The sequence below is a fragment of the Desmodus rotundus genome, chromosome 5 (assembly GCF_022682495.2).
Source record: "Desmodus rotundus isolate HL8 chromosome 5, HLdesRot8A.1, whole genome shotgun sequence".
NCBI classification, from domain to species: Eukaryota; Metazoa; Chordata; class Mammalia; order Chiroptera; family Phyllostomidae; genus Desmodus; species Desmodus rotundus.
The window spans coordinates 125,969,024-125,982,388 of record NC_071391.1 but is presented as its reverse complement, the minus strand read 5'-3'; the positions used below and the strand labels follow the sequence as shown (position 1 = coordinate 125,982,388).

The 13,365-nt window shown below is 38.9% G+C and overlaps 1 protein-coding gene across 1 annotated transcript in view; it reads right to left on the bottom strand.

The window, feature by feature from the left end:
* MSH2 (mutS homolog 2) overlaps positions 1-13,365 on the bottom strand; it is a 59,859-nt gene that overhangs the window by 32,057 nt on the left and 14,437 nt on the right. Inside the window, exons 5-7 of the mRNA XM_024552839.4 lie at positions 10,062-10,211; positions 9,277-9,410; positions 4,734-4,933 (exon numbers count right to left, since the gene is read on the bottom strand). Of these exons, the coding sequence (XP_024408607.2) occupies positions 4,734-4,933; positions 9,277-9,410; positions 10,062-10,211 (484 nt within the window). The remainder of the gene's footprint in view (positions 1-4,733; positions 4,934-9,276; positions 9,411-10,061; positions 10,212-13,365) is intronic.

Genomic DNA, 13,365 nt, shown 5'->3' with positions numbered 1-13,365 from the left:
CTAATTCTGGGACTTTTATTTTCTCCATCTTATCTATGTTCATGCCTTATTCATAGATTGAGAGAAATACTAAGGAGAATGTCTTTAGTGAATTTAGAAAGATTAATTTGCAAATGGTAAAATACCAATGACAATTACTATGGCATATGCATTACCAAAAAATAAAATGTTGCACTTTCTTTACATACCACTTCGAAATGTTCTTTTTACTTATATAACTTATCTAGCAAAATTATATTTTCGGAAGAAGCAATGTACAGCATGGTGACTAGCTAATAATATTGTATGGTCTAACTTCCGGCCAAGATAGAGGCATAGGTAGATACACTTTGCCTCCTTGCACAACCAAAAGAAGGACAACAACAGACTTTAAAAACAAAAAATAACCAGAACTTCCAGAAAATCAAACTGTATGGAAGTCTGACAACCAAGGAGTAAAAGAAGAAACATTCATTCAGACTGACTGGAGGGGCGTAGACAGGAAGCGGCACTTGGAACAGTTGGAGGTTCCCAGCAGCCAAGGTGGCAGCTGGTGGACTGGGTGGTACCATATTTGTGTGGATGGATAAACTGGGAGGAACAACTGGGGAGCGACACACACTACGCAACCCAGGGTTCCAGTGCAGGGAAAAGCAAGCCTCAAAACCTCTGGCTATAATAACCTGTGGGGGTTCTGGTGGCAGGAAAAACTCCCAGTCTCACAGGAAAGTTCGTTGGAGAGACCACAGGGTCCTAGAATGTACACAAACCCACCCGCCTGGGAATCAGCACCAGAAGGGCCCAATTTGCTTATGGGTAATGGGGAAGTGACTGAAAGTTGGCTTAGAGCAGAGCAAGTTGCATTGTTCCCTCTTGGACCCCTCCCCCACATACAGTGCCACAACCTAGTGACATGGGTTGCCCAGCCCTGGTGAATACCTAATAACAGAAGCGGTTCTGCCGCTTATTATGTAATAGGTGGGCCAACGAAAAAATAGGCCTCAAATAAAAGAACAGATCAAAGCTCCAAAAACAGAACTAAGTGATGAAGAGATAGCCAACCTATCAGATGCAGAGTTCGAAACACTGGTAATCAGGATGCTCACAGCAATGGTTGAGTATGGTTACAAAATAGAGGAAAAAGTAAAAGCTATGAAAAGTGAAATAAAGGAAAATGTACAGGGAATCATCAGTGAAGGGAAGGAAACTGGGACTCAAACCAATGATTTGGAGCAAAAGGAAAAAATAAACATTCAACCAGAACAGAATGAAAAAACAAGAATTCAAAAAAAAATGAGGAGAGGCTTAGGAACCTCCAGGACAACTTTAAACATTCCAGCATCTGAACCATAGGGGTGCTGGAAAGAGAAAAACAACAGCAAGAAATTGAAAACTTATTTGAAAACATAATGAAGGAGAACTTCCCCAATCTGACAAAGGAAATAAGACTTCCAAAAGTCAAGGAAGCTCAGAGTCCCCAAAAAGTTGGACCCAAGGAAGCACACACCAAGGCACATCATCGTTACAATACCCAAGATTAAAGTGAAGGACAGAATCTTAATAGCAGCAAGAGAAAAGGAGACAGTTACCTACAAAGGAGTTCCCATAAGACTATCAGCTGATTTCTCAAAACAAGCTTTACAGGCAAGAAGGGGCCAGAAAGAAGTATGTCATGAAAGGCAAGGACCTACATCCAAGATTACTCTATGCAGTAAAGCTATCATTTAGAATGGAAGGGCAGATACAGTGCTTCCCAGATAAGGTCAAGTTAAAGGAGTTCATCATCACCAAGCCCTTATTATATGAAATGTTGAAGGGACTTATCTAAGAAAAAGATCAAAACTAACAGTAAAATGACAATAAACTCACAAGTATCAATAACTGAACCTAAAAAAACAACAACAAAAACAAACTAAGCAAAAAACTAGAACAGGGACAGAATCTCAGAAATGGAGATCACATGGAGGGTTAACAGTGGGGAGGGGGAAGAATGGAGAAAAAGGTACCAGTAATAAGAAGCATAATTGGTAGGTACAAAATAGACAGGGGGAGGTTAACAGTAGTATATGAAATGGAGAAGCCAAAGAACTTATATGTACAACCCATAACATGAACTAAGGGGGGTAAATGCTGGGGGGTGGGGTATAGGGGAATAAAAGGGAGAAAAAATATACGAAAAGTGTAATAGCATAATCAATAAAATACACTAAAAAAAAAATAAAAAGTACATAAGGAAAAAATAAAGATAACTATGAGTTCATTGAGAAGGATGCAGAGACCAGGGGAGAAAAAATACCAAACGTGAGGTACTTAAGAAGTATATTAAATGGCAACAGATGATTAATTTGATATGAGGAGAAGAGTTAGGTACCTCAATACGATAGCTGTTACAATAAAATTCACCAGTAAAATAATCTGCATGTTTAAGAGTTGTTTTAAGCATTATCAGGAATTTGTGCCCTGGCTGGTATGGTTCAGTAGATTTAGTGCCAGCTTGTGAACCAAAATGTCTCTGGCTTGATTCCCAGTCAGGGCACATGCCTGGGTTGTAGGCCAGGTCCCCAGTAGGGGGCAGTGTGAGAGGCAACCACACATTGATGTTTCTCTCCCTCTCTTCCTCCCTTCCCTCTCTCTAAAAATAAATAAATAAAATATTTTTTTAAAAAAAGAAATTCGCCTAATTGCATAAAACCATTATCTTAGGTTTTACATCAACTTGTTATTTTTAAGAGAAATAAGGAATAATGGAGGGCAAGTGTATTTTTCAAATAGCTATTTCTGACAGGAGAAAAATGATGTACAGTAAAGCTTTTATCAGTCAATGTAAATGGACTTTCTGCACTGTTGCTGCCCTCTGCTGTCTCTGAAGTTATTTTTTTTTTCCAGGAATAACATTAAGATATCACTAAGTCTAGAGTTAACCAAACACCAAAAACACCACAAGATATCAAGAGAACATACCCAATTTTTATCAATAAACTAACATATTTTTAAAACTTTTAAGTCATGACTTTGCTTTTCAAGGGAGCACATCTGGTTGATTTTCTTTATAAATTAGCCCTACTTTTGGCTTTCTCTACTAAATCAGTAGGATAGAGAGCTATGCTGAACGCTGCAAAATGTCATTCTGATGTTTTTTTAAAAAACTCAAGACAGGCCCTGGCTGGTGTGGCTCAGTGGATTGAGCACCAGCCAGCAAACTGAAAGGCCACGGGTTCGATTCAGGTCACATGCCTGGGTTGCAGGCCAGGTCCCTGGTGACAGGTGTGTGAGAGGCAACCACACATTGATGTTTTGTTCCCTCTCTTTCTCCTTCACTTCCTCTCTCTCTAAAAATAAATAAAATTTTTAAAAAAACAAACTCAAGCCCTGGCTGGTGTAGCTCAGTGGATTGAGCACAGGCTGTGAACCAAAGGGTCGCCAGTTCAATTCCCAGTCAGGGCACATGCCTGTGTTGCAGGCCAGGTCCCCAGTGGGGGCCACACGAGAGGCAACCACACATTGATGTTTCTCTCCCTCTCTTTCTCTTTCCCTTCCCCTCTCTCTAAAAATAAATAAATAAAATCTTTAAGAAATAAAAAATAAAATAAAAAACAAAACTCAAGACAGGTCAGTTAGGTTCCCAATAACCAGGGTACACCTAAAGTCTCCAATGTTCGCGTTATAAAAAGAAAAGAACAACACTCTTAGTACTACAACACCTGAAGTCTTTCTCCTCTAGTGTTTTCTAGGCTGAGTGACTTCAAATACCTGGACATCAACAGAGTTTTGCAACAGTTTGGCTGAATTGCCAAACTACTGCAAAACTCTCAGCAAATGCATTAGGCCACATGCACACAGAGGATGTGGAATTGTTGGATCATATTCTATTTTTTGCCTTCTGTGTAAGTGGTACCTCCTCAGCCCCCAAAAAAGGGAGGAAGAAATTCTGCTCTGCATATTCCTTGGCTGATCTTTATCCTTCCCGTGGAAAAGCATGGAAGTTAGAAACTGGGGTAGAGTCCTGGCTGGTGTGGCTCAGTGGACTGAGTGTCGGCCTGTGAACCAAAGGGTCACCAGTTGATTCCCAGTCAGGGCACTTGCCTTGGTTGCGGGCCAGGTCCCCAGCAGTGGGTGTGCAAGAGGCCACCACACATTGATGTTTCTCTCCCTCTCTTTCTCCTTCCCTCCCCCCAGTCTAAAAATAAATAAATAAAATCTTTCAACAAAAATCCCCTGCAGATTTGCAAGCACTCTCATTTTAGGTCCTATGAGTATCCTTTAGTAACTGAACCCTGTTCAACTGCCACTGCTGGTGCAATAGGCCTATTAATAAACTCAGTAACCCTAACATTCATTTCTAAAAAGAAAAAATTGTGCCCTAACCAGTACAACTCAGTCGGTTCAGCGTTGTCCACAAAACAAAAGGTTGCCAGTTCAATTCCTGGTCGGGGCACCTGCCTGGGTTGCAAGTTCAGTCCCTGGTTACAGCATGCGCAAGAAGCAACCAATCAATGTTTCTCTCTCACATTGATATTTCCCTCCCTCCCTTCCCATCTCTCTAAAAATAAATAAATAAAACCTTAAAAAAGTAAGTAAAAACCAAAAATTCTAAGTAGTCTCATGACTTCTGTGGTAAGCTATAGGGTAATACAAACCTGTTTTTAAAACAACACAGCAACTCACCAGAATCACATTTGCTATGTAAGGACAGCACATTTGCTAAGTATGTCAGGAGTGAAGGAAAGAAAACAAAAACAAAATCATTCTGTTACCTTCATATTTTTCCAGAGCCTGTATAACATTAGGGAGTTGATTTATGCCCTGATAGAGTCGGTAACAGTCTTGTAAGTTTGCTGCTTGCCTTTGAAATTTCCTGGCAAGTCGGTTAAGATCTGGGAATCGACGAAGCAGATCTTCTTGTAAACTCTGTCTCAATTCTGCATCTTCCACAAAAGCTTCCACTAAATTTAATCTGAAATAAATTACACTAGCATTAATCTTCAATATTTCCGTAGAGAATTAAAATTTGTCAACTAGGCACATAGTCTCAACTAAATTAACTAAAAAATTCCATGTGAGGATCTTCAATCTATTCTGAAATGTTAGCTTTTTATGGAGGATGAAAAGCTCCATTATCAACAGTTTATTAACTGTAATGTAAACAGTTTCTAATTAGTTGTTAACCAAAGCAATGTCTAGTTGAATGGTATTGGATAATAAAATACACCCGATTTGCTAGTTGTTTACTTCCATCAGACTGACATTTCTTAAATAGAATTTCCTATTACGACATTGTTGTTACTGACACATACTGCACATATAAAACAATGATCTTTAATGAAAGAGAATTACAATTCAAAAAAGGTTGCCAAATCCAATATTTATTCAATCAGGTCTTATAAATTTTCAAAATGCATTCTAAAATTACCTGACTGTACAAAGCCAAAAATTTCTAGTTAAAAAACTGAAGTTTGTTGCTTCCTAAAGTCAATAAATAAAATCTTCGCTTGTAAAACATGATGCCCATATTGCTTTTGCAATTTATTGGAATCAACGGCTTTCCGGTTTTTTTCACTGCATCCACAGCAAGGACTGTTTTTACATCGTGACTTAGAACATGCATGAATATACTGTAGAAGGCAGAACATGCCACCTCAAAATATGACGCTTTGGCATAAGAACTACTTTGAGCCAAAAACAACTAAGCAGCAGAAAAAAGAAAGGCTGTCTTCTCCCTATCTGCATAAAAAGCAGGACACAAATTTAGAAAAGTGTCTCCCCTCTTCCTTCTTTACCAGGAAGACGACCAAAGTTATTCACCCTAGACAACATTAGACCCTTACCTGCCTGAAGACGTCACCAGGGGAACCTACATAAACTCTACTAACTAGTTTCCCAAACATTTGCCTCCCCACAAATTAGCCCTACAAACTCAGTCTTGTCATTTCTCTAAAATTTTGTTTCTCTGCTAAAATGTTACATAAGTTCAAGTTCTAACCAACCCTTTCGTTACCCCTCTCTGAGTGTTTCCATAGATAAACATAAATTACTGTTTTTCTCTTGTTTATCTCTCTTTTGTCAGTCTAATCTACAGGGTCCTGGCCAGATAACCTAGGATGATGGTAGGATGAAGAAATTTTTCCTTCCCTGAAAAATATAAAGTATAAGTAAGTGTCACAAAACAACACTTATTATATATGATGCAGTGTTATTTTTCTATCATATTTGACTTTTTAAAAATGCAGATTATCACCCACTACACTAATTTCAAAACCCACTATTGGGTAACAGCTTGAAGTTTAAAAAAACAATGTTGTAGATGTTACTTAAGTTAATAGCTGAAAGGTAAATTTTAACAATCAAAGGTAGAGAAAATGGCCACAGCACAGCAAATGACTGAAGGTCCGAAGGCTACCTATCAGAATGGCAACCCCTTCCTTATATTTGTAAACTCCATGAACAGTAAATTAACCTGCTGGGGTTATACAGGATCAGGGGAAGGAAATAAATTAGCTTTCTAAATCTCTTTAAGTATTTACTGGTCTCTCCAACAGCATTTACAATTCCTGCATCGTCAAAATGTTCATCCAATATATTACATGAGGGAAAAATATGCAGTCCCTAGAGTAATTACAAAATGATTGTACACAAGGTCTGTCCAGAAAAAGTCCAGCCATTGTTAATGTAAGGTTTATGTGACATTGATGTAATCTGGCAGCCAGGTGAGTGGACTGGAATGCGCATGGCTAGACAATAAAAACTTCACTGTACTAGTCAGTGGGGGAGGCAGTGGGGGGAGGAAGTTGCTGTTGAATGAGCATCTGTACTGTGTACAATGTACCTTGTATCTTCTTCAATAAATGGCTCTATTTTTCATATTACATGGCCGGATACCTTCTGGACAGACCTCGTATATTTAAAGGATTTATCAGCATCGGCAATACTGACGTTCCTTGTTGAAAGGGGCTGTTCTGTGGCGCTTAACAACATCCCTGTTTTCTACACACTAAAATGTCTCTAGGAACTGCCGAACGTCCCTGGAGGAAAAAACCGCTCCAAGTGCCACTGGTTTAAAGGAACCTAAATAAAAATTCACTCTTTAAAAAATGAAAATAAAGACAAAAATAACTCAAACTCTATAGAATGTCAAGATATCTAGGCAGCTGGCAGCAGATATATTTGTTGGGGCAAGTGGGAAAATAATCTGCTACCAAGCTTATATGATGCACCAGTCACTGGGGCTATAAACAAACACCAAGAATAACTCAGGCCCTTACTGCTCTGGAAAAAACTTCTATTGCATGTACTCTACATTAAAAAAACAGAACAGATGCAGCCAAATTACAAAATCCAAAAAGCAAACTGGGCTTTCATAGCTAGCTAAGCCTCTGGGCTCTACCTGAACTCTTCCAAGTTTGGTCCAAGATCACCAACATCAAAATCACTGGGAGATGGGTAATATTACAGAATACCTGGTGGGGGTGGGGAAATTCTATGAAATTTCAATGAGCTTCTCAAGAGATTCTTACACACACAACAGTCTGAGAAAAGGCTGACTCCTAAGGATCACAAGCAATTCTTGAGGCATAAGGAGTGAATAAAGGATGAAAACTGATGCTGGCTGACCTGCCCCTTCATCTTTCTTTATTTCTTCTCTCCCTAAAATCCCAAATTCTTAGGCCACTCTCAGGTAAATGGTAATACTGCACAGAGAAGGTATTTCTGATCAAGAATCTTCCTATGCTTTTTCCCTGGTCCCTATTATCTTATCACTGCTTCCTCTCAAACGGACCAGAACATGAATCATACGTAATCAACACTGTTCAAGAACACAGAGTTCCAATAAGTATTAAGAAGTTAAACATCAAAGAAAGGAAAAAGCTTCTAAAATTCACTGTATGAGACAATGTACTCAGCCCCCTCAATCTTTGGTTTGGATATCATTAAAAGCCTAATAAATTGCTAGTTTCACAAGTCTACTCAGTACGCCATTTCAAAATTGTTTACAGTGTCAGTTTAGTTTCTAGCTAACAGACATTTTTAAATGACTACTCTGCTGTTTCCATGACAATGCCATTTTTACATCACAATTTTAGAAGTATCAAGATGAGGGAATAGTCATTTATTTTTGCTTGTTTAGCCACAGACTTTCCATGCAAGGGTACAGGGCAGTGGTAGCAATTCGCATAGAGTACAGTAAGAAATGTGTTCCAGGAGATGCAGAGGCCCTGAAGAAGGGGTGGGTCCTGGGAGCTAGGAGACCAGGGTAGGAGACTTATGTTCTAAATTCTGACACACATAAATGTAGTTACCTACTCAAACAATTAAAAATTATAAACTGCCTTAGTTACTTGCAAATACCCAATCCTTCCTATTTCTTACATTAAGTCACTAAATCCCACTCTTTTGTTTGTTTGTTTGTTTATTTATTTATTTTTACAGAGAGGGGAAGAAGGAAGAAAGATAGGAAAAGAAACATCGATGTGATGAAGAAAGATTAATCAGCTGCGACCCAAAGTGTCGCCGGTCTGACGAATCGTAGTCAGGGCACATGCCTGGGTTGTGGGCCAGATCCCCAGTGGGGGCGAGTTGATTCATCGATAGGTTGTCTCTTACTCACACGCACCCCGACCAGGGACCAAACCTGCAGCCTGGGCATGTGCCTGACCAGGAATTGAACCGGTACCGTTTCACTGCAGCGGTACAATGCCCAGCCAACCGAGCCACACTGGTCAGGACATTACTGTCGTTTTAAAAGTGAAGAAACTGACACAGAGGTTCAGTAACTTGCCCAAGATAACAGCTAATAAGTGTTACAGCCATGTTTTGAACCAATGTACTCTGGCTCCAAAGTTCATTCTCTGAAACACTATCCACACCATCTTTCCAATAAAATTTTACTTTTATAGTGAAAAAACATAAGTAATAAATTATTTAATTAATCTAAATCATCACCACTTTATTATTATAATTTAGCTCTCTGTGAAGTTAGATGCTGTAATACAGGTACAAAATTGCACATAAGAGTAAGCGGTGCCCTGCCTGGTGTGGTTCAGTGGATTGAGCACCAGCCTGCAAACCAAAGGGTGGCCAGTTCGATTTCCAGTCAAGGCACATGCCTGGGTTGCAGGCCAGGTCACCAGTGTGGAGGCGTGTGAGAGGCAACCATACATTGACGTTTCTCTCCCTCTCTCCCTTCCCCTCTGTCTAAAAATAAGTAAATAAATTCTTTAAAAGAAAAAGAGTAAGTGGTATAATCAAATGGAGTAACTGCATGTTACTCAAAGCTTACAAAAGTATCCACTAGTAATATACCTCTCTTCTATTCTGTTCTTATCCATGAGAGGCTGCTTAATCCACTGGTTAACGAGTCTTTGTCCTTGAGGGGTTTTGCACTTATTCAGCAATGCAGCCAGAGATTGAGCGCCAGTGGTATCTTCAACAGAACCCTAGTAAACAAAAATTACAAAGAATGGCATGCTCATTAGTGAAAAATATTACTATGCCATGAAAAATAATTTTGAGAACAAGAACATTTAATATTCTTCAAATATTAAATGAGAAATTTGCACAAAAGTTCTTCCTAAAGTCAAATTTTCAACCTGTTAATCTGTATTTTGCTGAATATTCCCCCAAACCAAAATTACTTTATAATTACTGCAGTTTTAAGACATAAAACTTATTAGAATGTAATTCTTAAAAGCTGCTATAATATAAAAAAGTATTCATAAAGCCAGAAAAAATACTCTTTATGTATCTTACAAGTAGAAAATACAGTAATTCAAAACTACTTATCTAAGTAAAATAATATTTCAAAATATTTAAGCTCCTTAGTAATATTTTTCAGGATATATCAGAGGAAACATTTTTTTAACCATTCTATGTTTTTATTTTATTGAAACAATTTCTTTTTTAATAATCATCTGTATATTGTATTGTGTGTTCACTACCCCAAGTCAAATCTTCCATCACCATTGATCCCCACCCCTTCACCTTCTTCTATAACCCCCACTCCCCTTTCCCTCCGGTAATCCCCACACTTTTATCTGTGTCTATGAGTTTTACCATTCAGTGTTTTTAATCCATGTGTTATTTTTTACCTGGAAAAGGTTGAGGGCTCTGACTGCTGCAATATCCAATTTCATGTACTGGCTGAAGTCAAAAGTAGTCAGTTCAAACTGTCCAAAGTTTGAATCATCTGATAAGAGTTCTAAGAACTTGATAACTGCGGACAATGATGAAACTGCAACCTAAGATTAAGAATTTAAAAAGAAGATTGCTATCACTAGAATTCTAGAGATTTTTTTAAAGGCAAATGGCAAAATAAAAATAAATTCCAAAAACCTCATTTTCCTTGGTGTTTCTTCCCAATCCAAACCAAGAAAATCAAAGTATAAGTAAATCTCTTAACATTAGAAGATAATTTTCATAAAATAAAAATATACTCTAATAGCAATACTGTTCTGTTCGTAAGAGTCAAAAGTAGGAAATACTCAAATGCCCACTAAGAGCAAAATGGATAAAGTCTGGCAAGTTTAATGTTCACCCTAAGGAATGCCACGCCATATAACACACAATCTACAACTACATGCCATATAGCTAAATCTCACACACGTAATGCTGAACAAAAGAAATTAGACACAAAGAACATATGTGTGTATGTGTGCATGTATAAACACAATGATTCCATTTACATAAACTACAAAAATAGGCCAAACTAATCTACACTGTCAGAGGTAACAACCAGAGTTACTCTGGGTGGGCGTAATGGACTAAAGAGTATTTTCGATTCTCAAGTCTTATTATTTAAGTAACACATTTTGTAAGGCTGAAGCTACCATTCATAGTGATTCCTCTGATGGATCTGGGCAAAGTTGAAAGCCTTCTGGAAAGGATTCATTCTTCTAGATGTCATTAAGTAATTCTTGGGAAGTGAAAATTCCAACATTAACAGGAGTTTGTAATAAGTTGATTCCAACCCTCATGGATGACTTTGGAAAGTTCAAGACTTCAGCAGAGGAAGTAACTGCAGATGTGGTGTAAATAGCTAGAGAACTCAAAGTGGATGTGCAGCCTGCAGATGTGACTGAACGGCTACAATCCCATAAAACTTAATGGATGAGGAACTGCTTCTTACGCATGAGCAAAGAAAGTGGTTTCTTGAAATGAAATCTACTCCTAGTAAAGATGCTGTGAAGACTGGTGAAATGACAACCAAGGATGTAGAATATCACGTAAACTTGGTTAATAAAGCAGCAGAGTTTAAGAGAACTGACTCCAATTGTGAAAGAAGTTCTACTTTGGGTAAAATTCTATCAAATAGTATCGCATGGTACAGAGAAATTGTTCATGAAATAAAAAGTCAATCAATGTGGCAAACTTCATTGTGTTATTTTAAGAAATTGCCATAGCCATAGTTAGCAGCCATCAACACTGAAGGGAGACCCTCCCTAGCAACAAGATTATGACTCACTGCAGGCTCAGCCGATGGTTAGCATTTTAGCAATAACGTATCTTTAGTTAAGGTATGTACATTGTTTTACAGACAGTGCTATTGCACTTCATAGACTACAGCATAGTATAAACGTAACTTTTATATACACTGGGAAACCAAAAAATTCATGAATCACTTTAGTGAGATAATCACTTTATGTGGTGGTCTGAACTGGACCTGCAATATCTCCAAGGTACACCTGTACTGAACATAACATAAGAAGTTCAGGACAGCAAACTGATAGCCCAATGACATACCATATTTTGCCGTGTATAATGCACACTTTTTTGCCCAAATTTTTGAAGGAAAAATAAGGGTGTGCATTATACACAGCAAAATGCAATATTTTACTTACTAAAACATACTTGAGGTGTACGCTTCATGTGTGCTGAGTACACCCTCCTTTTGTAGTTGAGCCTTGGTTGCTGTCGGTAGATAAGTGGGAGGGATTTACTCAGGCCAGTCAGCTGCAAGGATTGGCTGTGACCTCTTACCACCAATTTTCACCCTCCATGGAGGATCAGCCGTGCAGGGGCAGGGTGGTGGTGCTTCAATGTGGTCTGTAGCTGTTGACTGGGCTGGCTGGCCCTGGGGTTTCCCGGGTGGTACAGGCCAAGATCAGCCCCCACCTGTATTTTGCCAGGGGCCACCCGGCCTGAATTATAAAGCAACCTGAGATGGCTGATACTTGTGCTGGGCTTAGAGACTTCCAGGGGAAGCCCAGCTATGAATCTGGGCTGTTAGTTCCAGGTCTGGGGCTCACTAAGGCCAGCTGCTAGTTGTTTGTTCATATGCAAAGGCAGCCTGGGTGGGTCGGGAAGTTGAGTGGGGCAGAGTCTCTGGGGATCTCCAAAGCAGGTCAAACAGTGTTAGCCAGGTTGATGGAGTATCCAGCTTGGGTGATAGGGAAGACTGTGCCACTGGACCCTACAGGATACCTACTACATTAGGCCACACTACCAAGGCACCAAGTCAAAGCAGCTCTACCTAATACATGGAAACAAACACAGGCAGGCTGCCCAAACAAGGAAACAAAGAAACATGGCCCAAATGAAAGAACAGATCAATACTCCAGAAAAAGAGCTAAATGAAATAAAGATAAGCAATCTGTCAGATGCAGAGTTCCAAACACTGGTTATAAGGATCCTCAAGGAACTCAGTGAGGACCTTGACGACATAAAAAAGATCCAGTTAGAAATGAAGGATATACTAGTTGAAATAAAGAACAATTTACAGGGAAACAAGAGTAGAGTGGATGAAGCCAAGAATCAAATCAATGATTTGGAACATACAGAAACAAAAAACAACCAAGCAGACCAACAAAAAAAAAAGAATCCAGAAAAACGAGGATAGTGTGAGCAGCTTGTAGGACAACTTTAAGCCATCCAACATCCACTTCACAGAGGTGCCAGAAGAGAAAGAGCAAGAAACTGGAAGTCTATCTGAAAAAATAATGAAAGAAAACTTCCCTAATTTGGTGAAAGAAATAGACATGCAAGTCCAGGAAGCACAAAGTCCCAAACAGGAAAGACACAAAGAGGACCACCTCAAGACACATCATAATGAAAATGCCAAAATTTAAAGATAAAGAGATGGGTGTGGGAGAATGGGTGAGAGGTGAGGGGATTAAGAAGTACAAATAGGTAGTTACAGAATAGCCATGAGGATGTAAAGTACAGTATAGGAAAGGGAGTAGCCAAAGAACTTACACACATGACCCATGGACATGAACAAGGGTGGGGGGGATTGCCTTAGGGAGTGGGGGGTTGCTGGGTGGAGGGGGGACAAAGGAGAAAAAATCAGGACAACTGTAATAGCATAATCAATAAAATATAATTTAAAAATATATACATACTCGATACTAGATTCATATAAATGTACATATTTTTCCTAGTTGATAACATAATAAT